Genomic DNA, 27,340 nt, shown 5'->3' with positions numbered 1-27,340 from the left:
TTGTACGACATTTTGACACTTGTCTTACCTCCCCGCTTACTGCCAGCCGGCAACGAACCCAATTCCACGCGCGTCACTTGTGCCGCGGCCCAAACAATCGTCAAAACTCGATATGATTGTTACGAGTGAATCATTTGTGCTTTCCCATCTAGGCAGCATCCTGCGGGATTCCTGCCCAATCACACGCAATGTCGAGGCCGTGGCCGAGACCAAGGCGAGTGTTGTATCGGCCCTCGCACTACACTGCTATAGTTGCATAGTCGTCCCCGACTAGCACCGCAGTCGTAATTATTGAATGCATTACGAACGCCACCCATCAGGAATAAATAGCCTTGTCCCCTTTGATCCATGGCGGCGCGAGCCGTTCACCACCGATTGCACTGGAACGGCCGCGCAGCGTGAAGAACCACTTCCTGGAGGGACCGACCAACCGATCACATACGGATGGCTTGGAGCGTACCTAACTACCTAGGTCCTACGGTGAGGCGGGCGTAATTATTGAAAAATCCTCTAACCGCGCCGAAGACAGACGAAAACGGCTTTGCAACACCCGAGATCCCCTCTTCTGTGTTTAATTTTGTCTACTCAAGGAGCGACTTCCACGGTTGGACCAAATATTCATCACCAAAGTAAAATGTCTTGTACCCATTGCCACGCACACAGTAAAATGGACACAGTTGAGCTTGCCTCATCTGTAATAGGCGGGTGCTGGTTGACTGATCTGAACAGTCTCTCTCTCGATCAATCAGCACAACGGCATGAGAATATGCTGCACCGACGCCCATTTTTCCAGGTTCGTTCACCCTCACGGGCGGCGCTACACAGGTGGGTGGGTACGTAGTTATCAGCAAGACCGGTGACTGATTAATTAAGAGGCAGCCCGGGGACGTACACGAACGACATCGATGAGTTCATGTAACTGACTCCGTGCCTGGTGACGACACCTGGCTTGCACCTACCGTCCTGCTCAAAACACTGGTCAGGGTCCAATAGCCTTGCAGAGTTGTCCCAAATGAACGTGGAATTAAACACAACGCAGAGGTGTAAAATCTCTCATTCAGCATTCAAAGTTATCATGGGAAGTGTAAAGTGAAGTAGAACTGTCCGGGAGTGGCTGCTTGGTTCGCATTCCATCTTCAATTGAGTCCGAGGCTGGGCACGATCATAAGACTCGTGATTCTTTTTGTCTTTTGAAGCGCTCATGGTTTTATCTTGGTCGCGTCCCATTGCTGCACAGGTCTGTCTCCGACAAATTGACAGCCGGAGAGGCATGCCGTTAATGTGCATTGTGAATTGTCGTCTTGGCCTGGTGGATGCAGCTCAACATGGGCCACTCATGATTATCACCAAGCTGGGAACGCGGTCGGAACGAATGCGAGATCAAGTGACCATGAAACCCTCTTTTTCCACGAGAGAAGGCTCGTCTCATTATGTTTCCACCTTCTAATACAACAAAACTAAACTAAAGAGCGTGCTCTGCACAAACCGCAGAACTCTGTAATACACAAAGCTGCAGGCCAGTCAGTGACTGACTGACCCGACTGCAGCGCCGGCTGCCGATCTAATCTTACAACCCAAACAAAAAGAATATTCTTACACACGCGCCGCTTTTGTTTTTACATGCTTTTTGTCCGCAGAGATGCACTCCGTTCCTATGCACTTTACATGGCGTCGATGAGGCAGTTCAGACCCACCCACTCACTCGCTCTCTCACTGCAACGAGTCAGCATCGCCAATTCATTTCACAGTGTCACACATTGAAAAACACTCGGGATGCACTCACCGGTCGATCAGGCATCCAGCTCAGGGGATATCCCTGCCGGAGGTACGCCTGGTTGCGGCGCGCCTGGTTGAGGCCCGAGATGACCATGGACGAGCGCGGCTGCTCCTGGTACTGCGGTTGTGGAGGGTTGGATGGAGCGAAGTGGGCCACGGCCGCCGGCACGGACTTGAAGAAGAGGTCGCTGCTGCTGCTGCTCTCATCGTCGGCGGAGGATGCGGGCGTCGTAGGGCCGCTGTTGTCGCTGTCGCTGCTGCTGGCAAATGGCTCCGAGTCCATCATGTCCTGGTCCATCGGCATGGACATTGCGGGGCTGGGGTGCGGAAGCGAAAATGTGGGGTCACGTGCGGGCGTGTCGGCCGACAACAGCAGCTGCGGCAAGTGCCGCCGCGACTTCTTAGCGGCGCGACCACCCCCGTCGGCCGTGTCCACGTTGCAGCCGTCAATTGGCACGTCGTCGTCCTGCGCGTCGCGGAAGCGCTTCCGCGGGTTCATGTCGATGTCCATGCTGAAATCCATCTTATGTGTAAGTTGTATGAGAGAGCGTGGTAGCCAATTGATGCAATTGGGACTGGATTGGATTGGATCGGATGGTGTCGTTTTTTGACCGAACGGGACAGAAAACGGGAAAAAGAGGGTGTGAGGTGAAATGGAGTTTGGGTGGGTGTGTGGGCGCGGCCAGGCCTTTAATTGAGAGACCAGCACGCGAAAACGCGCCGACGCCGCCTGCGCCACCTGGTGAACCCACGGTCCAGGCTGACACGGCAACCGCCACAAAATGTCAGTGCTTGCAGGGGCCGACCCACTTTGCAGTTGGAAAATCGTAAGACTTTGTCTGTGTCCCAGACTTTGTCTTTGTCCTCAACGGGAACTTGGAAGTGGATCTGGAAGCCTTTGTCGCCATTATTGAGCCTCTTTGACGAATGTCGCTATCAATTGAGCTGGCAGACAGAGTGCAGAGACAATTGTGCACTGCACAAACATTAGATTGCCAACAGGGAAAAGCTTTGGGGGCTTGCGCTAAGTAAAGTATGGAACCCGTACTCTGTAAAGCGTTGGTGGTTCCAATTTTTCCCGGACATGTTGCGCCACCATCAACCGCCACGCTCAACAGCGCCACATATTTCGTATTTAGACTGGCATTCACTGCAGCGGAGATCTGACTTGTCCCCATCTTAGCTGACGTGTCCGCCTCCATTTCCTCACTCCCTGCAACATTTCCTTTTCCTCCTTGAGTTGCTCCGTTGGCGACGACGTGCTCCCACCAGAGACCGAAACATCTCTCTGGATGATAGGTTCCGTCATCTCAACATGGTCAAAGAGGGCAGGGGCAAAGAGGGCCCCATAAGTTATATTAAATGGACGGCCCTTGATCGTGGTGCCGTTCAGCTTCTTCTCGGCTTTCGCAGCGTCTGACGCGTTTTTGTACCTGACGGTGGCAGATCCAAGCGAGCGGCCCGTGATCTGGTCGCGATCAACGCGGATCGAGCGCAGCTGACCGATGTCACAGAATAGCTCAAAGAGCACGGCCTCGGTAACAGAAGGGTCGAGCCCGAATACCCAGAGATCGGCCAACGGGTCCAGCTGCTCGTCATCTGGAACTTTCGGCTTAGGTTGTGGGGGCTCTGCTAGTATAATCGGGCTAGGGCTCCTGCGTATAGCAGGACTAGGAGCGAGCTTGGATTTCACGTCATCGGTGCCATCAGGCTTTGATCCCAGGCTAGGTGGTCGCGATAAATATTCGCTCTCCCACACTAAATCTCCAAATTTAGGAACTGCAGCTGAACTATTGGAGGGTGGTGTAGGCATCGCAGTTACTCCTGCTGCGCCTACTGCAGTTGCGGCCTGCGAAGGCAACGGCGGCGTTGGCTGGTAGACCGAGTTGGAGCCCTGACTGCTGCCGCGAAACATCATCATCGGGGCCTGCTGTCTTGGCATTGGATATCCAAAAGTATTGTAGCCATAGCCCTGCGTGCTACCACTGTGCACCATCATGGGGGCCGCCATCGCCGGGGCGGGTAGTCTTTGTTGGTCAGCTAGGGATTGGTATTGCAAATACGCTCCTTGCCCGTACCCGTACATGGAGCCAGGGTATAGTGGATAATCGGTGGGTATTGGAGACGGGCCATAGTATGAGGAAATAGGAGGGTACTGAGGTTGTGGTCGTTCACGAGGTGCCATTTGAGCTGGGAGGCCAGAAGGGTTCAAGGCGGAACCCCGCCCGAGTTGACTTGGCAAGCCTCGGGTGGCGGAATAGTAAGTGGAGGGGCCAAAGGAAGATAAGTAACGGTCAGTGCTAGCAAGTGGGGGTCCTTGTGAATGTGATTGTAGATGAATAGGAAGTTGGTGCTGAAGTTGGTAGTGGTGCTGGATCTCCTTTTGTTTTTGCTCATGTTTGAAACGCTCAATAAACATATCTTGATGCTCGTGAAGGAACTTGTCCGGGAAGCCCCTTACTGCGGCCGAGAAATTCGTCCTCCAGAGTGAGTCAAAGGCATTGAGAGTCGTAAACTCAAGCGGAAACGCCGACGCCCTGGAATGCTCCTCGGACACCTGGTAGTTTGCATCAAGGACAGGAATTGTGCCGGACGCTGGGCTGGGTGGTTGTCTCTGCTGTTGCAGGGCTGAGGTTGTGCTCCAAGATCCAGACGGCAACGTAATCTCCACTTCGTTGGGAATATGGGAGGCATTGGATGGGATGGCCCCCCGATGAGGCATGGTGGTGGTCCATTGGCCTGATGGCTTGGTGAGATCATTCTCTGCATATAATGATGAATCTCCGGGTTCCAGTTGACTTTGGTAAACCGTTTCTGTGTCCGGAAGAACAAGTGAAGGCTCGTCTCCCTGTTTTATCCATGGGTGGCGTAAGGCATCTGGTGCCTCTGGTCTGGTTTTCGGTAAGGGTGACATGAGTGTGACAACAAAAGACTGCGCCAAAGGACTTGCTTTGGCCTCTCTTAGCGGATTTAACGGGAAGTTATGTTTTCCTTGTTGGTAATCCAAGAAGGCCACTGGGTCCTGAAACGTCCCGTGGCCCGTCAGGGCACGGAAAACAGTCTCGCCAAGGGACCAGATATCGGCACGAAATGGATCCGCAGTCCTGGGATCTCCGGTGAAGGGAAAGCCTTTTGTTTCTGGGGCCATGAAATTTTCGGTGCCTCTCATCGTTGTGGTGAGCCCCCCCGCGACACCCTCGGCTCGTTTGCTGAGCCCGAGATCGCACACTTTCGTCCACCATTCATGCTCGGGTGGATGAGTTTTGATGAGAATATTCTGTCGCACACAATTATTTAGCATTGGTCTTTGATAAACCAGTGGTATCGTGGCGGGAGACTCCGCTCTTACCGCGGGTTTGAGGTCTCGATGAGCAAATCCCTCTTTGTGCATGGAGGAAAGGGCGCCGAGAACCTGGCGGACAACAACCTGTACTTGGTCTTCTGGCAAGGTTTTGTGATCGGCAAGGTACATCCTCAGGTCGCCATGCTCGCAGTATTCCATGGCGATGTATAGGGAACCGGGCGCCTTGTACCAGCCGAAGAATTTAACAAAGTACTCATTATACTCCATGTTGGCCTGCGAGAACTTGGCCAATGCTTCAATCTCGCGCACATAGAAGTGCTCAGCGTCGGAATGCGACGCGCGATTGGATATCTCAAGGCACTTGACGGCGCGAAGGTCGGCCGTGTGAGATCCCCGCGCGCCTTTCAGCTTCACCTTCCGCTCCAGCCAGACGTCGCCATAACCCCCGCGGCCCAATCTCTTCTCACGCGTCCAGGTTTCACGAGTCGAGGGCGGGCGGGTATGGGTAGTGACATTACCATTTTGTTGAATGGTGGCTTGAAGCCTCCAGTCGCGCACCAACTCCGGGAGTGGTCGGTTTTGGCCTGCCATGGTCGCCGACCTCAACCAAGCTCCCTTCTACGCGAGGGCAATCGGTCGTGGCGGTCGATCAGACATTAGTCCAACTTTGGCAATCGCATCAGTTTGCATATATTTCGCAAGGTCCGCTGATCAGATGCAGTGGATGTAGACCAAAGTGTGACGATCAACAAACGAGGCGTGTTCGAGCTTCCTTGTGTGAACTGTGGGGTGTTTGGGGGAGGAGCGAATGGCCCCCTCGTTAGGCGCCCTCAAAAGGTAGAAAAACTCGTGCCTGAGGGAATGTGAGCGATTTTGACGAATGGGAGCGGTCTTGTCATGTGCGCTGGTGGTGGCTGTGTCTGCGGCCAGGTCACTGCGCAGCGTCTCAGCCACCGCGAAGACGAGGCTCTAGCTACCTGGTCAGTTTTCCATCCGTCGGGAAACTCAAAGAACCAACACAGGTAGTGTGCAGCAATCGCCTGGGCAGTCAACATGTCTGTTGAGCTCGCCCTCGGAATTGTTGCAACCGTAGACCTGTGCTTCAAGTAAGAACGGCCCCTTAAATATGCATCGAGTCCGGCGCTAACAAACGCGACAAGATATGGAAAGGAGCTGAGGGACGTCTGCTCAACTTTCAAGCATGCAGACGCGCAAATATCGGAGCGCGTGCTTCGCCTCGAAAATGGCTGGCTCCGCATCACGCACCAGCTCAACTTTTTGCGGCGCGTCTCGGACATGATGGACGATGACCACCGCAAGGTCTACGACCAGACTCTCCAAATGTTCCTCAGCAAACTGCAGATCGTCACGTCCATGCTCAAGGACATGCATGTCGAGAAGCGACCGAGTGCCGGCACCTTTGGGCCTGAACGCGACACCTTTGACACATGCTACAAGACGCGCCGCTTCAAATACGCCCGCAAGAAGGAAAGTCTTGATAAGGCCATCGAGGAGCTCGAGACGTGGCAGCGAACAGCGGACCTGTCTTGGTTTCTTCTCATGTTGATCGCGAATCCCAAAGTCGATAGCGCCCTGGCCACACCGGAAGACGAAGACAACGCCTCCTTATCCAGCACCGCCGTTTCCATCCCATCGACGGTGACGATCCGAGCTGGGCTTGACGACAGGTTTTCTCTAGCAAGCAGCACTGCTACTAACTTAGGACTGGCCTTGCCGCCCGAGGAGCTACGGAAGATGTACGTCTCGCCAATCTCGTACTGTGATGCCACGTTACTGGCGCGCCGCTATAGCTCCACGGGCGACGTGACTTTGTACCTGCTGAACCGGATCGAATGCCAGCCGCTGTCCAAGTACCGCATCATCAAGAAGGACACGCGCGACCTAGCGCGCAAGCTACAGCACGACGAGCCGCACACGTTTGGTCTGCTCAGCTGCAAGGGGTTCGTGACGGAGACTACAGCTGACGCTGCTGCCGCCGCCAGTGCTGCTGGTCCAGAATCGGGATTACCTCAAGGGTCTGGCTCCGGGTTCACAATGCTGCCCACCCACGACATCACCTTCACCATGGTATTCCGCGCGCCTCCCGGCAGCGGCGCAGCCAGACCCTGCACCCTGCGCGAGAAGCTGACCAGCACGCCCGCGCCGGACTCCCTCACTGACCGCTTCGAGATCGCGCGCGGGTTGGCCAAGGCAGTCGGGTACGTGCACACGTTCGGGTTCGTGCATAAGAGCGTACGGCCCGAGTCGGTCATCTGCTTTGACACCAAAATCTCTGAGCCCATGTCGGAGAAGGACTATACAAGCGGGGCGCGGCAGTCTGTGTTCCTGGTTGGCTTTGAGAACTTCCGCAGAGACGAAGGACAGACCCACCGCAAGGGTGACGACGCTACTCACAAGAATTTGTACCGTCACCCGTCACGGCAGGGTGCCAGCCCGCGCGAACACTACGTCATGCAGCACGACATCTATAGCCTTGGCGTATGCCTGCTTGAGGTCGGGCTGTGGACCAGTTTCGTCAAATATCCTGCCCCCCCCAGCTCTGCTGTAGACGCCGCAGAGACGGGACGAATAGCGACAAGACCGAAAGTGTTTGCAGGGACGGGAATACCGGATGAAATGGCATTACCTCGCCTCTCCAGCGCTGTGTTTGGAGGCATAAAGCTGCCTTCGCGGACACTTGAAGAGCCGCAAGCTGCGGGCCAGTGGCTAAAGGCATCGGGGAAGGAGTTCCTGCTAGGGCTTACAAGAGAGCAGCTCCCGCGCTGCATGGGGACCAGGTACGCTGAGATTGTCGAAACGTGTCTAACGTGCCTGGATGCGGAGAACGCCGACTTTGGAGACGAAAGGGAATTTGAAGACCAGGACGGCATTCTTGTTGGAGTGAGATACATTGAGAAGGTGAGGTTTGACACGGCGTGATACATATATGAATGAGTGCGCTGACTGCGAGAGTACCTAGGTTGTCCTTCGCTTGAGCATGCTCAATGTTTAGGCGGTTTTCGAGAAGGGAAATGGTGCGGAGGGGGATGTAACGAAGTGATTTCTCTGGCGCGCGGAGGGGGCCATGTGTGGGAGCAATTAACTGCCTATGAAGTCTGGAGATCTAGCGTTGACCCGTGCACCTACCTAAGATGGCAGCGAGAGGATTGTCAACGTTGGCGACAAGCGTCAGAAGGCGGCCCGCTTGATCAGGAAGGTCGCTTCTGACAGAGTCTAGCCTGTAGGCAGATTTGGCGGCCTTTGCAGCATCATGGCCGAAGCTGATGAATTGCATCACATTGCAATTTGGCAATTTGCAAACAGGTCCAAGCGCCAAGAACTTGCACCGTGGTGTCTGACGGAAAGACTCAGTCGACTGGAATTATGTGCAATGGACGGAAGAGGACATGACCATTGGCGGGAGCAGGCTGGCAACTTTCTTCCCAACACCAAAGGCACCCGACCCATCTATTAAGGCAAGAACCTTCATCCACCCTCCTAGCCTTAGGCAACAACGTCCCAGGCAGCAGCAGGTAGGGTCAGCAACCAAACCCTAACCCGGACATGCATTGTACCCAGTCAATGATTGGGCAGCTTTGCAGCACGACAGGGAGCCGCATTACGGGAACTAGACTAGAGAGTCGAAAAGGCGGAATACGCCCAGGTAAGTACTTGCCTATTCCCTAACAATGCTTTAAAAGGCGGTCAGCATCCGCCATCCACGTCAACCGCAGAGTTTTCAGCCCACGTACGACTCGCCACACATGTTTAAGAGAATATAACGTTGCGAAAACAAACAGCAGTCCATTGTAATTACCAGATGCCATCTCGCCATAATTAGACGAAAAGCGGAAAAGAGGGGGAAAGGAGAAAAATGGATAACTTCACTTTCAACAAGTTCGTTGCAGATTGCAAAACCGTGACCGAGTCCACGTCATACCTGGAGATGTTCTCATATTCGGTAATTAATTACTTGCCGACTCAATCAGCTACGAATTGTCACTTCCTATCGATGTCCATGACTTGCTCGCTGGCTAACCGATCCATGCATTGCATTGCACAGGATGCCAGCCTGGATTCGGTCGAAGAGCATCCTCTTCCGCCTGACGAGTTTGACAATTTCATTCATCGACGGGTTAGCACTCATTCCATTTTCCTTGCTCCATTAAGTGATGCACTTGACGGAATATTCACCAACAGTTACTTAATTACTCTTCTCGATTAGGGCATCTTTGCTTCAGCCATCCTGCCCGATGATGTGCATCCCGTTGCGGGAGTTCGATTACTGTGCGTGTCTTGTATCTAATTACCTACTCAGCCAACCATGTCCTGCGCCATTGATTGCGCTGAAACTGGCACTGACGGACTCCAAGCCTCCAAAAAAACGCCCGGCACCCCGAAACCTTCAGCCCTAGGCACATCAGCATGGAACCGAAAGACTACAAGGCAATGATCGATGGCCTACACCTCCCGCGACTGGCTATCGAAACAACAAGCGTCGTTGGTCCGTACTTCTGGTCCGGGCTGCATCTCGACGACGACGGGAACCATTATATGCGTTGGTTACTTCCTGACTACCTTTTTTGTTGAGTCCCGTGAGTTCAAGTTCGTTAACTTTTTGAACAAAAAGACATGGTCTTCCGCAAAGGCGACGTGCGCAAGAAAGGCTACACTAGGGGCTGGGAGCTCATCCTCAGCCACGAGTTCCGGACGGGCATCACGACGGGCTTCGCCAAGGGAACCCCCTCGTCGTCGCTGTCTGACCTCGTCAACCACCTCAAGGCGTGCGGCTCCGAGCTCGGCCACGCGCTGCTGCTCCCGCTGCTCCAGTTTGGTTACGAGTCGTCGCCGGCCGTCGACGCGAAGCAGCGCGACGCGCGCCAGTGGCTGCGCCTGCTGGAGCACGCCATCGCGATGCGCGACGACGACCTCCTAGACAAGTCCGATCGGTACTTAGGCGAGGGCGTCGTCGACTTCAACGCCATCAACCGCGACCTGGTCGAGTGCCAATCGCAGGTCCTGTGGAAGCGACCGACGAGCTACCTCTCGGTCATCTCATCGCTCGAGGAGACCGCGCGGCTGTTCATGCAGATGCTGCCCGCCGAGAGAAAGACCGTCGCCGTAGAAAAGTTCCAGGTCGCCATGGCGTCCAGGCTCGGCCTGTATAGGAAGAGGTGGGACGGCATCGAGGTGTATGCGAGCACGACGATGCAGAGGCTCGAGATCCAGAGAAGCGCCGTGAGTCATGCCCCCGGAAACAGAGATCCCAGGCTTAATTGGCTTACATCAAGGAAACAACAGCTGTACAACTTGATCGCTCAGAAGGAAAGTAAGCTGAGCCTGCAGATGGCCGGCGAGCAGCGCAGGCTAGCCCACTCAAGCAAGCATGAAGTAGGCGCAACAAAAGGGATATCACTGCTTGGCGCAGTGCTTCTTCCAGGGACCTTCCTAGCCGTGAGTATACTTCAGATCTCATCTTACATGGCTGCTGCCTAGGTAATTGATGCGTGCATTGTGGTTAATTAACACGACGCCGATCCTAGTCTCTCTTCTCAACGTCCTTCTTCGACTTCCACGACGCCACCAGCATGGCGTCGGCCGCGTCCCCGACATTCTGGTTCTACTGGGCCGTAACGATACCCCTCACGTTGCTGGTCGTGGCCCTCTATTTCGTGTGGGAGAAAAGCCGAGAAAAACGCTATGCGAGAGAAGACAGTGACCTGGAGTACGGCATCGACCGGATGGAACAGCAGATCATGCAGACGATGAGAAAACGGAACTTGACCAAGGCCGCGACCTGGGATGCGAGGGTTGAGAGAAAGACACGGCTTGCGGCCGACGAGGATAATGACTACGGCGCTTTCAAAGACCCGGCTGGTGCCGCGACCAATTCCAATACCCTGGCCGTGCCCGTCGAATAATTAGGGACCAAGTTTTTTATGAGGTCTGTTCGGACCGCAGAAAACGTCATTCCATAGCATGGATTGACCTTGAGCTAAGTAGAAGAAAAAATCTAACCACATTCTAAGTTTCATTTTTCCTTACTTCACCCAAATTCTATATAATTAACGTTATATGAGATCATATACATAGTAGTACGACTATTATATCAAGGTATCGCCGCAATTACAAGGTTTCCGATTCTAAATGCATTCAATATCAATAATATCAATAACTATATTCCCGGCTGCCTTCCGAGGGCTGTTCTAACCACGACAACACTAATAGTAGCCACGAGAAAGCCTCATTCCAGAACCAAAGGCGTGAAAGTCTCACGCTCCAAGTCGGCACGCCGCCACCAATCACCCTCAAGCTCCAAACTCCCAACCAGCCGAGAGCAAGCGTCTTGCGGTCCGTGCCGAACAGCAAGAAGACTGTCGGCGCCGTAATGGGTTATCCCGACCACGTCGTCGTCCGGCTGGAGGCCCTCGGGCCCATTGCCCAGCCGCAGCTTGTCTCTGGCCTGGCACACGAACAGGCGCCGCTTGCTCGCCTCGAGGTTGTTGCAGATGGCGTCGTGGAATTTCAGCAGCTGGCCGTCGCGTAAGCCGGCGAGAACGGCTGCGCTGTCCTCCTCTGTCCGCCACTTCCGTACCACTTTTATCCATTTGGTAAGCTTGGCCTCGATCAGTGACAGGTCCGTCATTTCGTGTCGTTTGAGGAGCACATAGGCCAGCTGCGGCCACTCGGATGTCGAAAGTTTGGTGTTGTTGTCGCTGTCGCTGCGCCGGCGGAGAAGCGGCTCGCAGAGCTGCCGCAAGTTGTGCAGGTGCGCGGCAGAGAACCCGCCGTCCTCCGATAACAGCATCTCCACGGCCGCCGGCGGTGCGCGGAAGGCCTCGCCGACCCACAGGACCTTGCCAACGTCGATGCGGTCCACCGTGAGTCTGCGGTGGTCGTCCGAGATGGACAGGACAGGCACGAACTTTTCCTGCGGGCCGTCCGCGGGGATGAAGTCCTCCTGGAACTGGTACTGTGCGTTCCAGAACACGGACTGCGGCTGCGTCCAGGCTTTGTGCGCGCGTTCCAGGTCTGGCACCCACGACGGGCCGCCTTCGCAGAGAGGCCCGCTGGCACAGAAGATGAGCCTGCATGCCAGCGTGTCGGTCGTTGCGACAGTTTCAAAGTAATCTTGAAACAGTTGGGGTGCGGATGTAGCCGAGGTGTGATTCAGCACAGCCTGGGCTTCTGGGTCCAAGAGCCCTCGAATGCCGTGGACCCTGTCGCGAGCATCCGTCGCCATGCGCGACACCATCTCGTTAGTGATCGAGTATTTGAAATCCTGGAATGTCGAAATGTTCCGTCCCACGGAGCTAGACACCTTGATTCTGTGGTAGAGCTTCATAAACCTCCCCGGGACAAGCACGGCGAGTCCCCAAAGAATAGGAACGAACACAAGCAAGATTGGCCCCCCCAGTGGTTCAGAGTAGGTGATCAAGGCACCAACCACGCTGGCTCCGACAGCAGTCATGATAACAGCGTCTACGAGTTCGAGCCGCCGAAGAAAGCGGTTGTAGTCACCCAAGTATTTAAGCTGGTCCCCAGGTTCACGGCCCCGGATGGCCGCTTGTCTTTCCATCCAGATACACGTCAAGACCGTCCACCTCCGCACCAGGTGATAGGCGCGGCGCGAGCCCAGCATTTGACACCACCGGTATGACACTTCGATAGAGATGATGCTGATGACGAGACTACGGAACGGGAGGGACTTTTTTCCGCACCACAGAATGGGGTTCTGGCTCAGCACGAGTTCCTGCAAGGTCCAGATCCGGAAGAGCCACTCGCGAGAAATGATGTCGATCACCCCGCGGCAGGTTTCGGGCGGAAGATGGGGATGTTGCCTGATGATAAGCGAGACCAGGGTAGTCTTTAGACCTGCTCTCGTGGCTATGTTAGTAAATAATCGGCCAGAGGGTCTCGGCAGGAAGACGACCAACCTTCCTCTCTCAAAAACACCCGCCACGGCTGGTAGTAGTCATCGTAGAAGTGCCGTACCACGGCTCGGGAGAGAGCCAGAGCTCCAAGACTTTTGCACGTCACCCCGAGCACGCTCTCCGGGTCGGGCCTAAGGGCCTGTTGGGAGCCGGCGATTCGGAAGAAAGTATCGACGGCCTGGTCGGTTCCGGGGCCACTGTCGCCGAGCCAGATGTGCACCGTATCCGCCATTGAGTAAATCTCGCCCATCAGAGCTATCTGGCTGAACTTTTCCACCTCGTCACTTTGGTTGATGCAGATGGAATCCACCCAGACCCCAGCCATGCCGCCCAGCGCCTGGCTCAAGGTTCGCATTGCCAGCAGGCAGTTAGGCGTGACCGCAATGGCCACCGACTCATTTTGCTCGCCAGTGTTGTCGGCACCAGGCAGTGGGACGGCGGGGGCGCCCCATACGTATGAGAGCGCCACGTAGTACGGATGTTCATCCAAGCTCACCACCCGCAGGCTGGCTTGTAGAGAGTCCGTCTGTTGTCTTTCTGGTGCGGGAATATCGAGAAGCCGAATCTGACGAGGACCGAGCGGAAGCAGCTCGTATGTGCCGAGGTTAACTGACGACACATGTTGCCGAGCAACAAATGTGCTTAACTCGATCGTCACTGAGGTGGCAGCCATTTCATCCTATAAAAGTTGGCCAAGTTCAATCGTATCGAGCCATGACCGGGGCATTGGCTGTCTCGGCGAATGGGGTTGAGATAAGTGGCAGCTGACTCTGAAGAGTGACAAGTGCGGGGCGTGCACATTGCAGAGTCAGAAAGTCCAACGACGAGGCTCTGGTAAAAATGCGTACCAGATATTTGAGACCATCTGCCAGAAGCCCCACCCCAACCCCTTAATTACCTAGTGAACTTCCTGAAACGAGGTAGCAGCCGTCCGAGTCATCGTCCAATCCCGAATCTCGCTCACTCACCCCCTTCAACCCTTGTCAAGTAGTTAGAGTCCAATTTATAGAATTAGTATTTCTTGAGTGGCTAGAACAGACATTCTCTGGAACAATAAGGTACCTAGGTACTGAATAACTAACACAATAAATCAATTTGATCACATCGACATCAAACTCAATGCTCTCCGTCGCCACCCTGAGCAGGCGCCGGCTGCGGAACCGGTTCTGGTGTTGGTGCTGCGACAACAGGCGCGACATCACGCCCACTGCGAACACTACCGTTCTGTCCAGGACTGCCGCGGCCCGACTCGGCATCGTCGTTATCCGCTGCGCGGTGAGAACTCGACCTCCTGACCCTTCGTCTCCAGCTGCGGTACCGAACCGAGCGGACCCTCTCGACACAGGTCCCTGTCCCAAGCTGGTGCTGGGGTTGTTCGTTCTCTGCATTGTCGGAAGGTGAGAATGGTGACGGGATGACGCCGAAATACAGGGCCTCCTTCATCAACCCAATGGAGCGGTTGAGTTTCGGGATCACTGTATCGTCTGCATCCACTCTTGTCTCGGCGGCACGCGAGATTCTCCACGAATCCGGCGTCTCCGCAACGGCAATTCCCACGTGCTCCCGCGTATCGGTGCCTTCATAGATGCCGAAGCGGTAGACGCGGTTGGCGAGGGTGGCCTGGGCAACCATGTGGGCCTCGGTATCGGATGCGGCCTGCAGCCAGAACTCGGGGGGGTGGCGGACAATGTCGCTGGCGTGCACGAGCGACGTGAGGTCCATGAGCGTGTACACGGGGCGGCAGGTGCGGACGGGACCGGTTGGCCGCAGCACCCAGATGGCGATGCAGTAGAAGATCATGATGGCGACGGCTGCGTAGAGGTTGCTAGGGTTGACGTGAACCGTAAACGCAAACTCTTCGACCTCGGTGTAGTAAAACAGCCGCCCCGCAACTAGGTAGACTGAGTTGCACAACGTTGCAAGGATCGTGCCAAGAATGATCTTGTAGTGGCCCCGGTCGAACGCCTGGGCGATGCAGCTGATAAGGTCGAGGGAGACGTAGTCGAGAAGCACGCTGTCGCGGGCAGCTGCGCCCTTGATGCCCCTTTTGTCAGGGTACAGGCGCTCCTGGTCAGGTTCTGGAAGCGGCATGGCCATGTTGTGAATTGGCGTCATGGTCCTGAGGTAGACGTCGACGGCGACAAAGTTGTTGTTGAAGAAGCCGAAAATCAACGATGGGAGCAATGAGAAGACTATCCCCCGGCCGAGCTGAACGAGGTGATTCATCTTCTCGCTCTCAGCTGCTGGCACGTCTCTTTTTACGAATTCGACGCGAGCTGTCTCGTGGATAAAGCCTCTGCCCCACGCGACGCTACCAGCGACCAGAAATGCGACGCCCAGTATCGTGGCTATTCCCATATAGAGGTCCCGAAGGACCGGATTCCATATCCGGTCGACCTCCGGATGTCTTGGTTGATCACGTTGTACTGTCCCGCTTGTCAGTGTCATGAAGAAACAAGTATGCTGCCCAATTATGAAACCCCGAATGCGAACTCACTAGATAGGGGTTGGCCCGGTTGACTGGTATTGCTGCGCGTCTTGGATTCCTTTGAATGGGAGTCTTCGCTTCTAGGAAGAAACCGTACCCCATGTATTATCAGATCCTGCCCATTAGCTTGTTTCTGTTTCCAATACCCGAGACATAAACACTTCTTGGTGGGCCCTTGAGACCAGCTCTGTATGGCGTCGTTGAGGAATCGCCACTTGGTAGTGTCAATTTCGGTAAAACTGCCAAATATGTCGGAGCCCTGGATCAGCGCCAACTGGGCGGCGAGGGTGGCCGGATTCCACTTCAAGCCCGTTCGCTTCTTGCGCAGATGGATGGCGATGCTGAGCGTTACCAGCAAAAGCCAGGCGTAAATGGCCATGGCGACGACTCCGAACCCCACCGAGACTCGAATATTCCACCCCGAGTCGTCCTGGATAAGCTGGAACAGACTCGACTTTAGGGGAGTCAGTAAGAGGGTGCAAAAGGGGGTGAGGTTGACAGCAACGCTCATATAGTCGCCTCTTTTCCAAAGCTGCACGACAACGCCAATGTTGACAGTGCCACCGGGGATTGCATTGAGTTGCTCAGTCGTAAAGCCCCGGTATGCCTCCTCGCCGCCTAAGCCGCCTTGATCCTCATAGGAGATCGGCAAGTTGGCCATGCGGACGTACGGTATGATGCGATTGTAAGACTGAATGGTTCCTCGCCATAGGACCGTAGTCAGGAAGCCGATGATGCCCGGAGCATAGAACCACAGCTGATAGCTGGAATCTGACCGGAATTGGAACCAGGGGGGCTGGACTCTGCCGAAGATGACGAGAACAGCGACGCCAGAAAAGCAAAGAAAAAACCAGGTCATGAGAAAAATGAGATACTCGTTTTTCAATGCCAGCGGCCTGAAATTAAGCGGTGGAAGCCGAGCGGTCCTTGCAGCCTCCTCCTCCCTGATGGGAACAAAGGGGCCTAGGGAGACTAAAATTGAGATCAGCTGCACTGGCGATTGCCATATCGTGGTCACTGCTTTTTCGTACATTCGCTCGAGCCATGATGGCGTAATTCTTGGCTGGGGGCCCGAGCTGGACGGCCAGACTGGGAGCCTTCAGTAACGCTAGCATCGGCCACGACATCTGGTTCAAGGTCGCTCAGAGACGATACACTGTCTCTTCTGTGGCCCTGCCCGGGTTGAGACCCCTGAGGCGTAGAATTCATCGTTTGAGAAGTGTCTCAGGTTGGTGATTGTCGCCTGGTCAACTCGAACAGCAGCAGACTCGATTTCGGGATCTGAGAGGTGCGGGGGACCAAGAATCGGAAAATTCCACGGCTAGACTCTGGTATAAATATGCACCCTGCAAGCGCCCTCAGCTGAAAATCCCGAAACGACATAGCGGCACAGGTTGGATTCGCTGTCCAATCCAAGCCCAATAAGCTCCCCACCATCATCGCCCTGGTGAAATAAGGAATCGTTGGGAGCGGTAGGGGTGGAGCCAAAAAGCCACCTAGCCAGGCAACAGCAAGAAAACCCCCGGCAATTCTCTCCCCCAAATAAGTATTAGCTCGCCTTGAAAAAGTCGCGCGAGACCCACGGTGGCACAATAGTGACTAGCGATACATTAGCTGGTAGGTTGCCAAAGTTGTTTAGTCACTTTGTCCAGCCATATTCGTTTGACGGAACTGGTTATCAAAGTGTACGACAAAACCCGTGTCGTTACCCTTCCGCTGAAACAAGGCCGTTCCACGGGACGGGTGTAACTTTGCTTCTGGTTGAATGTGTCAAATTACAAACCCTCTGATGCAGAGCATGAAATATTGACTTGTCGCAGCTTACTCCGAGCTTGGTTGCATCGAGAGACTAAACAGCCTGTCTCGAGGCAGAGTCTAGATCACAGACATGGAGAGGATGACCTCGGACAGGGATTATCAAGACGCACTTTAATCTGAATTATCAGTGCTGCTCGACTTGTTCAGGCGGCCCCTGGCCCAGCCCCGCCCTGGCCTTTCCTCGTCTTCTGAAAAAGTCCACGACTCTTCTTGCGACGCGCTGTGTACCGGGCAGATGTTCTTTGTCAGCCTCAGAGAGTTGGCTATCGTGCGGGGGTCCATCATGATCATCTGGGTCCCATACATCAGCAAAGTGCCGGTGATTACTCGGAAGCTGGCCGCCTTTGACTGAAGAATCTAATCCAGCTTTCGGCACAGCATCAGGTAAAGAAGGCCTTTTCTCCTGAGCCCAGGCGCGGTGTGAAGCGCGAGGTTGCGAATAAATCTTGTCCAAGGCTGCCCTGTCTAGTTGCTTGCGCCCGATGCTTTCATCGAGGACCTGAATACTCTGCCCACCCCTTTCTATTAACACTAGCGGCCTTTCCCGAGCGGACAACTCGCTTCGCCTTTCTGATACTGGTTTTGGTAAAGACGGTGGCTTGTGGCCTAGTGGTGGACTGGTGTAAACCTGGCCCTGTGGTGAACTGACTTTGGCATGCATGGACAAAGCTGGCTGATTTGTCTCTTGGGTGGTCCAGCTAGTTTGCCGAGAAAGGGGATCCACATTTTCGGCGTCTCTTGGTACCGCAACGGCTTCTATTATGCCAAGCCTAGTCTCCGGGGAGGCCGGTGGAGTTATTTCTTCTGGGAGCCTTGGTAAGCTCTCGGTAATAGATGGGATGTCGGCTAGGTCCGCAACTGTTCCTTGATAGGACGTTTCGGCGTATAAACTGAGAACGTTCATGTCATCAATCCACTCCTCCACCCTCTGGTGCGTGTGGGGCAGGCGACTGTGGCGGATACTGTTGACGCGGGCGAGGATGTCATCCGTGTTCACCTTGATGGCCTGGGCACACTCGCGAATTGCTAATGTATCTTCCTTCACAGCCTGGGTCGTGGTCCTGGGACTCGTCAGCACATGTTTGCATCACTGTTGCGCGAGCTCCACACCCAGCGGCTTACAAAGATATGGCGTGGATTCCGAGGCTCAACGCCATCTTGTATGCCTCAAGGCTGTCCCGCAGCTTCCGCATGTCGCCCTGCCCAAACATTACCCATTCTACTCTGGTAAAGATGTTGTTCCTCCTGTACTTGTGCACATTCTCGTCGATTTGCTCAACCACGGCGGTACAGCCACCGAGTGTGCTTTCGACCTGTAGCACGAGCTGCTCGGGGATCGACGACAGGGTTGTTCGGGTGAGGCTTTGCGCGAGGGGGTTGAGGACAGAGGCAAGAGCGCGGAGCTCCGCGAGAACGTCATCAAGGTCCTGGGCGGCATCGCGGACGTCTCGTGCGAAATCGACAAGGACTACCGACGCTTTCGCAATCCCACCAGCGAGTGAAAAGCAGGTGGCAGCGATGGAAAAGCCATCCATCTTATCGTCCGTTCAGCGCGGGCGGTTGCAGTCTCGTCTCGACGTTGTGGGCGACAGTGCAGACGGCATTTGTTTGGAGTCTCGTCAGTGGACGGCCTCCAGAGATGTCGACGACCCCTCCATCGCGGTGGCTCAAGCCTCGCTTTCAGCCCCAGGCATGTCGCAACTCGGGGTCCTGGCCAAGCCACGCTGCCACATGACCTGCTTGATTATACCCGCGGTAAGCATAAATGCGACATTTACCGATGGTGCTTTGGCGAGGTGCTCGTCGAAAATTCCGACCAAACTTTATATATCAGTCACCTTCACGGATGGAATGAGGAAAGGGTATCCATTCTGGTACAGTACCTTGTGGGCCTGAGTGGTACGCTGGCTGAACCCTGAAAGACCCACAACCCAAGTCCCAAACAGAAGGACCAGGGTCAAGCATTAGGATATTCCGAAGTAGCTCCTGCCCGGCCATCTCGAAATGCCCCACACAACCGGTGACGGGGCCAATGGCAGAGAACAGCCAGCACTGACGTATCGCTGATTCTGCCTCTTGAGCTCTGCAGAGCTTCAAAGCCCGGCCGAACATCGCAAGCCGCGAACACAGATTACCGAGCACACTTTATTCCGCCACCACTCCATCGCAGCAGCAGCAATCGAAATTCTACAGACGGGAACAAGACCGAGACGGTCAACCAGACGATAAACAATGGCTCTCGCAATTGCGCAGAGGGCCGCCGCGGTGCCCCTCGCGCCCGCCATGCGGCAAGCAAGCTCCCTGTTCTCCCGCACGCCCATCTCGACATCATCCCAATCACCAATACTCTCCACAGCCGTGATAGCGAGATGGCGAGATCACAGCATCCAGACCAGCCGCAGCTTCCAGACCAGCGCGCGGCTGACCGCACCAGGCGACGGAGGTCGCGGCGGTGGGGCGGGGGGGTTCGGGGCGCCGCCAACATACTTCCAAAAGGACGACACGGAGCGGCTGCCGGTCAACACCATCATCCGGTTCGTGCCGCAGCAGACGGCGTGGCTGGTGGAGCGCATGGGCAAGTTCCACCGCATCCTGCAGCCGGGCCTGGCGGTCTTGATCCCCTTCATCGACCGCATCGCCTACGTCAAGTCGCTCAAGGAGTCCGCCATCGAGATCCCGAGCCAGAGCGCCATCACGGCCGACAACGTCACCCTCGAGCTCGACGGCGTGCTGTACACGCGCGTCTTTGACGCCTACAAGGCCAGGTGGGCCCTACCCAAATCAATCAACCCTCTATTGGACTAGTAGTCTCATGCGCGATGCTAACGTGACTCTCTTCGTTAACAGCTACGGAGTCGAAGATGCCGAGTACGCCATCAGCCAGCTGGCGCAGACGACGATGCGAAGCGAGATCGGGCAGCTGTCGCTGGACCACGTGCTGAAGGAGCGGGCGACGCTCAACACCAACATCACGGCGGCGATCAACGAGGCGGCGCAGGCGTGGGGGGTGACGTGCCTGCGGTACGAGATCCGCGACATCCACGCGCCGCTGCCGGTCGTGGACGCCATGCACCGGCAGGTGACGGCGGAGCGGTCGAAGCGGGCCGAGATCCTCGAGTCGGAGGGCCAGCGCCAGAGCGCCATCAACATCGCCGAGGGCCGCAAGCAGTCGGCCATCCTGGCGTCGGAGGCCGAGCGCGCCGAGCGCATCAACCACGCGGCTGGTGAGGCCGAGGCCATCCTGCTGCGCGCCAACGCCACGGCCGCCGGCATCGACTCGGTTGCCCGCTCCATTGCCCAGGGCGCCGGCTCCGCCCAGTCGGCCGTCAGCCTGTCGGTGGCTGAAAAGTACGTCGAGGCCTTTGGCCGCCTGGCCAAGGAGGGCACCGCTATCGTCGTGCCCGGCAATGTCGGCGACATTGGCAGCATGATTGCCACCGCCATGAGCGTCTACGGCAAGGTCGGCGACGCCCAGGCCAAGACGGTAGCCAAGCAGCTGCTTGACCAGCAAGCCAACGTCCCGCAAGAACCTAGCATCCCTTCGCCGCCAGCGTCTGGGTCTGGCACGGGCAAGAACTGAGCTTACCTTGTCGGGGACTTGGCACGGGGCTATAGCGAGCTAGGTATCTAGCAGTGTCGAGGACAGATGTGTTTGCATAGGAGGCAAGCCGCTCGCGCATGTTGCCATAAGGAAGGCTTTGTAACATTACTATGACTCGTCCTGCGTTATTCGGGGACAGGAAAGCACTGGGTGAGACCAAAAAGCATGGCGTCAGCGACGGGGGTCGTTGAACCACTCCACAATGTATTTATTTGAGCCCTACAGCTTCCTCTCCACGCCGTCATCCGTGCGTGTATTGCCTAAACGATATGCGCCAACATGGCAAAAACAAGATATTAAAACAGTCGCCAAAATTGTATGCCTTTTCGATCTACCTCGTGCACCAGTTTAACTCGGATGGAATCTAGACGCCTAGCTCCCCACCAACAACATCCAGCGCCTCTCTAATGAGTCCCAGCACTTTCTCGTCCCCCGACCGCCCCGCCACCTGGACACCACTGATAAGGAGGGGATATAGGCGCAAAAGATGTTTCCGCGTCTCGCTGTCTACGTTGGGCGTGTCGGGGATCGCATCCGGCTCCGAGCGCAACTCTACCAGGCATCTCAGGATGCGCGTCACTTCCTTGCGCTGCGACAGTGGCTGGGGCATGCGCCCTCTCAGGGGCTGGTCAGCCACGTACGCTCGGAGCGAGAGTGCACACCGCAGAATCAAGTAAGGGGCAGCCGTGCGGGCAAGACGGACATGCAGCTCGTGCGTAGCATCCTCCTCTCCGCTGGCGCCCTCACCATTCTCCCCAGACGGAAGTGTCATCTCGTGTCGCTTCACTCGCGGCGTCGGTGGCTGGACCAAGATGGCCGGAGCAGATGTCGCTTCATCGTGTATCTCAACGAGAGAAAATAGCTCATCAAGACACAGCTCACTCATAAGGCTCCGCTGTGTAGCCGGCGGGTCAATGGTTCGGCCATGCCTCGGTTTGTAGAGCGCGCCGAGTCCCACCACATCACCGCCATCGCCTCCATATATGATTGACGCCTCGGCCGGAACCGGAGCGTGGATGACAGATGTGCGGAAAAGACCCTCGGCGTAAGCCTTTCTTGTTTTTTCAGGAATCACTTCAGCCCCGAGCGATGGAATGATCAGTTGTCGCAGCTTGCGGAAAGAAGTAACATCGTAGTCTTGATCGTCCATGATGTTTACCCCGATAGGCGCGGCATTGCAATCCGCGCTTATGATGCCATTGCTGAGAGATGCGACGATCTGCCAGATTGTCTGGACCGTGGTTCGGGGCAAGTCCAGTACGCGAATGTGCGGAAGGGTTGCCTCCAAGACGGCCAAGGCTGACTTTGTTGCTTCCCTCCACGGTTGGGCCGACTTGGTGACTACCTTGAACTGGTATTTGAGGATAACGGGTTTCGCAAGAGCTGCCAGAGCTGTAGCAAAGGCGCCCGTCTCATAAATGTCCGCTTCGGCGGCATTCAAGATGATCAATGATTGGAGGATTGACATGCTTTCCTTCGACATGGCCACGTATGTGCGCTTCTCGGATGCTGCCTTTGCTGATGTTTCCTGGGCAAAGGCCAAGGAAACAAACTCGGCGACCTGAGTAACCATTGCAGAAGGTACCCCTTGCAAATCCGTTCGGACCATGCGAAATACTTCGAGAATTCGTCCTTGTAGTGGTGTGACGTACTCAATGTCGCTAGCATATGCGCCAGGCGTTGCATGCTGCATCGCGTCACGCAGGAGGGTCAGCATGCGGCGCACCCGCTCAACACTGAAATCTTTTTGGATCAGCCCATAAAGCTCCAATAGTGTTTCGACCCAGACCAAAAGACATTTCTGGTTGTCGGTAGACTTGTCGTCTTTTCCGTCTTTCGGAACCGGAACTCCCCGAGACCACAGATCCCAAGCGAGATCGATGCTAGCCTTGCCAACGTTTGGCTTGTCACTCTCTGCGCATCTACGAAGTATATCTCGAACAGCGGTATACGTGGCGGCGTTGATGTCGAGTACCTGGACGTCCAGCAGCGTTCTAAAATGGCCGAGGAGGTCTCTCCATATGTCGCCGAAACCGCGATGAGTCGTCAGCACATGGAGATACGAAGCAAAAAGCCCAGAAACTCCGTAGATAACCACAATGGCTGTTTCGTTCCAGTCGCTCGGTTCTTTGTCCTTTTTTGTGGACTCTTTGACGGCCTTCAACTCATCTTCTATGGATGACAACAGCTTAAAGACGACCGACCTCATGCAGATGGACCAAGCTTCGGGGCTAAGGCTGTCGCCATAAGCCGAGATGATCCGCATGAGGGTTTGGATGGCACCTATGGGTGGTTAGCAAAGCCTCATACAGAATCTCATGTGACACTGCTCACTGTTTCTCAATTCCAATCTCTGGTCAGTCGAAACCGATGTTAGCCTGAGCAATAGAAGCATCCACAAAGCCGCACCAGAGCCCTGATGAGAAGGCTCTGCCGCCAGTTTCATCAGTGCTTCGTCCCCAGAGTCCCGCATCATTTCTTCCGTAATTGACATGGACTTCCTCTTTCCTGAGAGGAAGTCCGAAATTGCCCAGAAGAATGTAACAGTCTACTAAAGTCAGCGTTGCCATACTCCAGTAAATATGTCCCCACTTACAGTTAATGCGATGTTGAGGTCGTCGTCTTGTGTGCAAAATTTGTACAGAGTATCGACGAGGTTGAGGAAGCAGGAATTTGGCAAAGAAGGGAGGAAGTCGGAACAAATAAGCTGCAGAGAGGCAAAAGACGGCCGTATCAGCCGAACGGATCGCGTCATGAGCAAGGCTCGCTGAGCAGGGCCATCTTTGCTTGTCTCCTGGCTGAAGGTTCTGTTGATAAAGATGGTGTCGATTATCTCGAACGTCATCTCCCAACCACAGACAAGGGTCTCGCCGCAATTCTCTAGGAGGCTCCTGAGGCCCTCGAGGACGACCTTGTGAATATCTACATCGGTCGCGTGGGCGTTGACAGACACCTCGCGATCGGGCATTTGCAGTGGCACAAGTGAGTCACGGAAAGCCTCGAGTAGACGAGTTTGGATTTGGGCTCGAGAATTAGACGGCTGAGACGCGACCGTGCTCGCCGCTTCCAGCAGGATGCGAACAAGTGTCTCGACTGCGCGTATCCTCACGGGCGCAGTACTCAGGGCAGAACTCAGCGTATTGATCAGTTCAGACGTTAAAGGAGCCCATCCGGAAGTGGATGGTGGATAAGAGAGCAACCGCTCCATGTTAATAGAAGCAAGGTCACCAAGCTTTGCTAACGCAAATTGATCTTCTTGATTTGGCCCGGTGAGTGCCGCCGACGTGCTCAGCACTCTTTTATGAGGAACTGTCGGTGTTCTAAGCAGGCCTGCAGAGGGTGGTGACTGGGGTCTGCTGTTGGGCTCCGATACGGGTTCGGTCCGCTTCTTTAGCAAATTGCAGACTGCGTTCACGACTTCAGCAAAAGCTGTATTCGGAAAGTCAACAGTGCTCTCGAACAATCTGGAAGCAGCCGTCTCAACGGCCTTGATCTCAGTGTTGAAGTTTGATAGAAGAATACTGGCTTCCTGCTCAGCTTGCTGATCTGGCCCCTTTCCAGCAATGGGCGTTCGGCCAGCGGCTTTGCCGGAAGAGAACAAGACAAAGTCGGCTTGCTGAAGAGTTTCTAAAACGATGCTCCACGACGACGAAAGGGTCGGGCCGAGGGCAATGCCCAAATTCAGGAGTGCTCTCAGGCACAATAGGTTCCGGGTGTTGAGAGCCGCGAGGCTAACATCTACGGAATGCTGTCTCTGCTTCTCGGCCGACTGAGATGGTTGGCTGACCAAACTGTCCACGCTAAGGAGGCCTCGAGCATTGCTGAATATGCTGTTGGTCACCTCAGATTGTGCGGTTGGAGTCCTTGGCATACCAGCATTCAGGCATGCAGTGAAAACATTCGGGGGCACGGCCGCCTTCCCCAGAGTAGTAAGGAAAGCATCGCGCGGCGTAGCTAGTTGCAGCAAACCAGCAACATGAGCAAACTTTTGAAATGCTCGCACAAGGCCATGATAATACTCTGAGTCCATGGCAGCGTAAAGAAATGTTGAACATGTCGCGAGAATGGCAGGCCAGCATTCTTCGATGAAGGCTGCGCAAACTTTGATCTCTGCATGTAGCGGGTGGCTTTCGAGCATTAATGGATTGACCAAAACAGGATTCCGCTTAAATGAGGCAGATCTCTCCCGTTCTAGTGGAGGTTTGTCGGTGGGAGGATCAGTTCGTTCATCGTTTGAAGGAGCAGGCGAGTCGCGGCCGGCTTCTTGCTTCGCACTGCGTTTTCGTCGTCCTTCATTAGGAACCGTCAAAGGAAGGATGAACTTGGCCAGACCTTCAGAGAGAGATGTGATGCAGGCCAGGGTGAGACTGTAAACATAGGACTCGGGGATGTTTGGAGGATCTGTTTTGTCCAACTGGTCAATGCAAGGAACACGCATGGTGCTCCACTGTGTACTGATTCCGGTGTTGTGCCCATCGGAGCCGACCGAGCCCGAGATGATCCCGGTGACGCCGCTGGCTTCCAGCATTGCCTGGTCCGCTGACGATCCAATGCCCCCGTATGGATTTGCCACGGGTATGGTTGATTGGTGGCCTAGCCCAATCACGGCAGGCTTCTCGGTGCTGACACGAACGAATGTTGCCGTGAGATTTTGAAGAACCTTCTTTTGGCCTTCTTGGGCGTCAAAAAGCATGAATATGCGCCGCAGAAGAGCATGTTCTGCAAAAATCCCCCTAAACACTTCCATGCAAAGTGACCGCTTCCACAAGGCGGTGTCTTGGTCCAAAAGCTGGGTGAGGATGTCAAGTGCTGCACCGCTCTCCAAGGGCAGGATAGACAGGTGACGTCGAAGCAGTGTGTATAGAATACGCACGAGGCGTACGCTGGTTGCAAAGTTTGGCCGGCCACGAAGAGCACCAATTATAAAAGGCATCACTCTAGTACGCAGAATGTCGGCCTGCTCAGGGTGGGCAGAGAATATGGCAGCGTGATTGGTCAAAACGGACTCTATCAGCTCGAGACCAAACGTCTGAGGCAAGCCAGACACCCTGAGGTATTCGGGCCGCTGATTCTCTGTCAGGAGACATATGTCGTTGAACACCTAACAAGTCAGCATGTACGGAGCGGAAAAGGCAACGATCAAGAAGCGTAAATGTACCCTATAGGCATCCATGGCCGAGGCCCTCAGGGGGACCGTCGTTCCATCCTGAACAGGAGCTTCTCCGATGGGAGGAAAGTCGATGCCAGATTCTATTGATGTGTCAGGACGAAATCGGAGCAGTCAGCTGAAATAATGAATTACTTACTGTCCTCTGCAACAACCTTGTCAAAGACGGACACGACGAGCTGCTGCAGGGTGGCAGCCGAGGTGTTGTTGACGATGGCATTCTTGCTCGACTGTAAGATGAAGCAGATGTTGAGGGCAGTAACCAAGAGCTCGCCCTTTACGTCGGTCGCGTAATTCGAGAGCAACGACGGCAGTGCCTGGAGAATCTTGAGCTGAACATCGAGCCCGGCTGAGGTGGCTTGCTGCAGCGCTTCGAGAACCTGGCTGAGTCTTGACCGAGGAAGGGCCCGAGACACGATAAGCCGCTGAAGGCAGACAATGGCAATACCGGTAAATTTGGCGTTTTTGGTGCCACAGGCGATGATAAAGGGGTTCACGAAGTGAACGTGTTTGGCAAGTTCTGGCACTGTGTAAGCCTACAGATGTCTAGAGACTGGCTGTCCACTGAGAGACAACGGCCATGCCCGAGGCACGTAGGGAGCAGCATCAACAGCAGCAGCAGTAGCACCTCAGGCAGCACGGAGGAGGAGCAGCGGAGCTGTGGGGCCGGCTCAAGGAGAGGACACACCAGCAGAAATCTGGGCTTCGGATGGCGCCCTCAGGCTCTTGAGCTCCTCGAGAGACTTCTCGGCAGCCTATAGCGCGGTGTCAGCTCCCATCTGGAATTGTCAAGCCGAAGAGGGCATCTCGACAATCTTAAGCCCTGGGACAGTGTGAAAGGTGTGGAAGTGAGAGTGATGTCGGATATTGGCCGTGAGTTTAGTTCTGGCAGTTCCAAAATTGTCTGCACGCCACGCTCGACCCCATCCACGTCACCCATGGAAGTTACGGTAAGGTAGGTATTGAATGTTGCGTACGTACCTGGCGCAAATCGTTGTGCTTTCGTTTGCTCTCTTGTATGAGGTTGGCAAGCTCCGACGCCAGCAATTGGGCTGTCATGTTCGCATTTCGAGAGGTCAGGTCTGCGATATACACATTGCAGCTCTGGTCCGTTAGTCTGGATTGCTGATACAGGGGCTAGGTGGTGCAGAAGCGCGTCGTCAAAAGAATCGCGGGAAGCGGTGGGCTGCATCGGAACAGAAGCCAACAGCGTCCAACTCCAGCGCTGCCAGCTGACAGGCATCCACCTCCG

At 55.1% G+C, this 27,340-nt stretch overlaps 10 protein-coding genes across 10 annotated transcripts; 3 read left to right on the top strand and 7 right to left on the bottom strand.

Moving 5' to 3' along the window:
* Positions 1 to 1,533: 1,533 nt before the first annotated feature.
* Positions 1,534 to 2,461, bottom strand: B0T26DRAFT_429785 (uncharacterized protein; the record flags this gene model as incomplete). The annotated part of the gene is made up of 2 exons (XM_060434959.1): positions 1,534 to 1,713; positions 1,784 to 2,461. Coding segments are annotated over 2 exons (681 nt in total), but the record flags the coding sequence as incomplete, so codon positions are not given.
* Positions 2,462 to 2,500: 39 nt separating this feature from the next.
* Positions 2,501 to 5,963, bottom strand: B0T26DRAFT_836106 (kinase-like domain-containing protein). Its single transcript, XM_060447509.1, has 2 exons — positions 5,126 to 5,963; positions 2,501 to 5,053 (listed from the first exon to the last, which is right to left on the bottom strand). The coding sequence occupies exons 1-2, from the start codon at positions 5,669 to 5,671 to the stop codon at positions 2,924 to 2,926; spliced, it is 2,676 nt and encodes an 891-aa protein (XP_060293282.1). The 5' UTR covers positions 5,672 to 5,963; the 3' UTR covers positions 2,501 to 2,923.
* A 170-nt stretch (positions 5,964 to 6,133) lies between these two features.
* On the top strand, positions 6,134 to 8,093 carry B0T26DRAFT_679316 (uncharacterized protein; the record flags this gene model as incomplete). Its single annotated transcript, XM_060440344.1, has 3 exons — positions 6,134 to 6,186; positions 6,241 to 7,999; positions 8,061 to 8,093. The coding sequence occupies 3 exons, from the start codon at positions 6,134 to 6,136 to the stop codon at positions 8,091 to 8,093; spliced, it is 1,845 nt and encodes a 614-aa protein (XP_060293281.1).
* Positions 8,094 to 8,755: 662 nt separating this feature from the next.
* On the top strand, positions 8,756 to 11,198 carry B0T26DRAFT_429661 (uncharacterized protein). Its single transcript, XM_060434957.1, has 6 exons — positions 8,756 to 9,215; positions 9,306 to 9,367; positions 9,454 to 9,638; positions 9,711 to 10,318; positions 10,382 to 10,534; positions 10,624 to 11,198. Exons 1-6 carry the CDS (start codon positions 8,955 to 8,957, stop codon positions 10,999 to 11,001), a joined length of 1,647 nt encoding a protein of 548 aa, XP_060293280.1. The 5' UTR covers positions 8,756 to 8,954; the 3' UTR covers positions 11,002 to 11,198.
* Position 11,199: 1 nt separating this feature from the next.
* Positions 11,200 to 12,960, bottom strand: B0T26DRAFT_429657 (uncharacterized protein). Its single transcript, XM_060434956.1, has one exon. The coding sequence runs from the start codon at positions 12,720 to 12,722 to the stop codon at positions 11,325 to 11,327; it is 1,398 nt and encodes a 465-aa protein (XP_060293279.1). The 5' UTR covers positions 12,723 to 12,960; the 3' UTR covers positions 11,200 to 11,324.
* B0T26DRAFT_653811 (heterokaryon incompatibility protein-domain-containing protein) lies at positions 12,792 to 13,687 on the bottom strand (the record flags this gene model as incomplete). Its single annotated transcript, XM_060438494.1, has 2 exons — positions 12,792 to 12,921; positions 13,116 to 13,687. Coding segments are annotated over 2 exons (702 nt in total), but the record flags the coding sequence as incomplete, so codon positions are not given.
* Positions 13,688 to 13,908: 221 nt separating this feature from the next.
* B0T26DRAFT_429748 (uncharacterized protein) lies at positions 13,909 to 16,630 on the bottom strand. The gene is made up of 2 exons (XM_060434958.1): positions 15,512 to 16,630; positions 13,909 to 15,440 (listed from the first exon to the last, which is right to left on the bottom strand). The coding sequence occupies exons 1-2, from the start codon at positions 16,533 to 16,535 to the stop codon at positions 14,131 to 14,133; spliced, it is 2,334 nt and encodes a 777-aa protein (XP_060293277.1). The 5' UTR covers positions 16,536 to 16,630; the 3' UTR covers positions 13,909 to 14,130.
* An 801-nt stretch (positions 16,631 to 17,431) lies between these two features.
* B0T26DRAFT_679312 (uncharacterized protein) lies at positions 17,432 to 18,855 on the bottom strand (the record flags this gene model as incomplete). The annotated part of the gene is made up of 3 exons (XM_060440343.1): positions 17,432 to 17,677; positions 17,970 to 18,381; positions 18,443 to 18,855. The coding sequence occupies 3 exons, from the start codon at positions 18,853 to 18,855 to the stop codon at positions 17,432 to 17,434; spliced, it is 1,071 nt and encodes a 356-aa protein (XP_060293276.1).
* A 697-nt stretch (positions 18,856 to 19,552) lies between these two features.
* B0T26DRAFT_743243 (SPFH domain/Band 7 family protein) lies at positions 19,553 to 20,900 on the top strand (the record flags this gene model as incomplete). The annotated part of the gene is made up of 3 exons (XM_060444227.1): positions 19,553 to 19,678; positions 19,817 to 20,085; positions 20,168 to 20,900. The coding sequence occupies 3 exons, from the start codon at positions 19,553 to 19,555 to the stop codon at positions 20,898 to 20,900; spliced, it is 1,128 nt and encodes a 375-aa protein (XP_060293275.1).
* A 192-nt stretch (positions 20,901 to 21,092) lies between these two features.
* On the bottom strand, positions 21,093 to 27,267 carry B0T26DRAFT_429607 (uncharacterized protein). Its single transcript, XM_060434955.1, has 7 exons — positions 27,070 to 27,267; positions 26,777 to 26,843; positions 26,228 to 26,608; positions 26,080 to 26,171; positions 23,518 to 26,022; positions 23,256 to 23,469; positions 21,093 to 23,204 (listed from the first exon to the last, which is right to left on the bottom strand). Exons 1-7 carry the CDS (start codon positions 27,145 to 27,147, stop codon positions 21,286 to 21,288), a joined length of 5,256 nt encoding a protein of 1,751 aa, XP_060293274.1. The 5' UTR covers positions 27,148 to 27,267; the 3' UTR covers positions 21,093 to 21,285.
* Between the last annotated feature and the right edge of the window lie 73 nt (positions 27,268 to 27,340).

Source organism: Lasiosphaeria miniovina (genome assembly GCF_030549165.1).
Source record: "Lasiosphaeria miniovina strain SMH2392-1A chromosome Unknown B0T26scaffold_6, whole genome shotgun sequence".
Lineage (NCBI taxonomy): Eukaryota > Fungi > Ascomycota > Sordariomycetes > Sordariales > Lasiosphaeriaceae > Lasiosphaeria > Lasiosphaeria miniovina.
The sequence above is the reverse complement of the archived record's forward strand: the minus strand, read 5'-3'. Positions and strand labels throughout refer to the sequence as shown.

What these genes read in the sequence shown, in the direction of transcription:
- B0T26DRAFT_429748 (XM_060434958.1), bottom strand. Translation starts at nt 16,535, where the DNA reads ATGTACGAAAAAGCAGTGACCACGATATGGCAATCGCCAGTGCAGCTG. An exon ending in ACCGGGCCAACCCCTATCTA is followed by an intron (nt 15,441 to 15,511) that starts GTGAGTTCGCAT and finishes CAAGCGGGACAG; the next exon opens with TACAACGTGATCAACCAAGA.
- B0T26DRAFT_836106 (XM_060447509.1), bottom strand. Translation starts at nt 5,671, where the DNA reads ATGGCAGGCCAAAACCGACCACTCCCGGAGTTGGTGCGCGACTGGAGG. An exon ending in ATCGAGACCTCAAACCCGCG is followed by an intron (nt 5,054 to 5,125) that starts GTAAGAGCGGAG and finishes TGTGTGCGACAG; the next exon opens with AATATTCTCATCAAAACTCA.
- B0T26DRAFT_429661 (XM_060434957.1), top strand. Translation starts at nt 8,955, where the DNA reads ATGGATAACTTCACTTTCAACAAGTTCGTTGCAGATTGCAAAACCGTG. An exon ending in TCGAGATCCAGAGAAGCGCC is followed by an intron (nt 10,319 to 10,381) that starts GTGAGTCATGCC and finishes AGGAAACAACAG; the next exon opens with CTGTACAACTTGATCGCTCA. An exon ending in TTCCAGGGACCTTCCTAGCC is followed by an intron (nt 10,535 to 10,623) that starts GTGAGTATACTT and finishes CGCCGATCCTAG; the next exon opens with TCTCTCTTCTCAACGTCCTT.
- B0T26DRAFT_429657 (XM_060434956.1), bottom strand. Translation starts at nt 12,722, where the DNA reads ATGCTGGGCTCGCGCCGCGCCTATCACCTGGTGCGGAGGTGGACGGTC.
- B0T26DRAFT_429607 (XM_060434955.1), bottom strand. Translation starts at nt 27,147, where the DNA reads ATGACAGCCCAATTGCTGGCGTCGGAGCTTGCCAACCTCATACAAGAG. An exon ending in CGAAGCCCAGATTTCTGCTG is followed by an intron (nt 26,609 to 26,776) that starts GTGTGTCCTCTC and finishes ACACAGTGCCAG; the next exon opens with AACTTGCCAAACACGTTCAC. An exon ending in GAGATTGGAATTGAGAAACA is followed by an intron (nt 23,205 to 23,255) that starts GTGAGCAGTGTC and finishes AACCACCCATAG; the next exon opens with GTGCCATCCAAACCCTCATG.